Raw genomic sequence first — 754 nt, forward strand, 5'->3', positions numbered from 1 at the left:
TCAGGGGAACAAGCTCCGCTTTGGGGCGCTGAGCCCGGAGCTGCGCGTTTAAGGGGAGCGCAGCGATCCACCGCTTCGCGATCTGCAATGCGGGATTTCCAGGACACCACGAAGGGGAAAAAGAGGGGGGGAGCGGGGGGGGAGGAAGCTAAAAATTGCTCCGCATAGAAAAACAGCGCATCCACCCGGGAACATACGACACTGCGAAGGCTCCTTGTAAACAGATCGCCCTCTAGGAAAAAAAACGCGCTTTTTCCAAGGCAGGGAAATAGAAACTGCTGCGTCACCGCCCGGAATCGCTCCTTTCCTACGCAACCAAACACCCCGAGCCGCGTCTGGTCCAAAGGTTTCCGTTACCGATGGCCCCGACAGGAGGGAGCGCAGCGGGCGGGAGGGGCACGCACGTACCATCGAAATCGGTGTAGACCGTGTCCTTGAGGAGGGCCCCCGAGCCGAAGTCGATGAGCTTCAGCTCGCCCGTGCGCAGGTCCACCAGCAGGTTCTCGTCCTTGATGTCGCGGTGCACCACGCCGCAGCCGTAGCAGTGCCGCACGGCCTCCAGCACCTGCCGGAAGAACCCGCGCGCCGTGTCCTCGTCCAGCGCGCCCTTCTCCGTGATGAAGTCGAAGAGATCCTTCACCAGCTCGGGCCGTTCCATGACGATGAGGAAGCCGTCGGGCCGCTCGTACCAGTCCAGCAGCTTGATGACGCCACGGAAGCCGGAGCCCACCTTCTTCAACAGGACGATCTCCAG

General features: G+C 61.9%; 1 protein-coding gene across 1 annotated transcript in view; it reads right to left on the minus strand.

The window, feature by feature from the left end:
* Positions 1-748, minus strand: part of PIM3 (Pim-3 proto-oncogene, serine/threonine kinase) — a 3,147-nt gene extending 2,399 nt beyond the window's left edge. The window contains exon 1 of the mRNA XM_019612074.1: positions 409-748. Within this exon, the coding sequence (XP_019467619.1) occupies positions 409-658 (250 nt within the window). The 5' untranslated portion in view covers positions 659-748. The remainder of the gene's footprint in view (positions 1-408) is intronic.
* Between the last annotated feature and the right edge of the window lie 6 nt (positions 749-754).

This window comes from Meleagris gallopavo, chromosome 1, assembly GCF_000146605.3.
Source record: "Meleagris gallopavo isolate NT-WF06-2002-E0010 breed Aviagen turkey brand Nicholas breeding stock chromosome 1, Turkey_5.1, whole genome shotgun sequence".
In the NCBI taxonomy this organism is placed as follows: domain Eukaryota; kingdom Metazoa; phylum Chordata; class Aves; order Galliformes; family Phasianidae; genus Meleagris; species Meleagris gallopavo.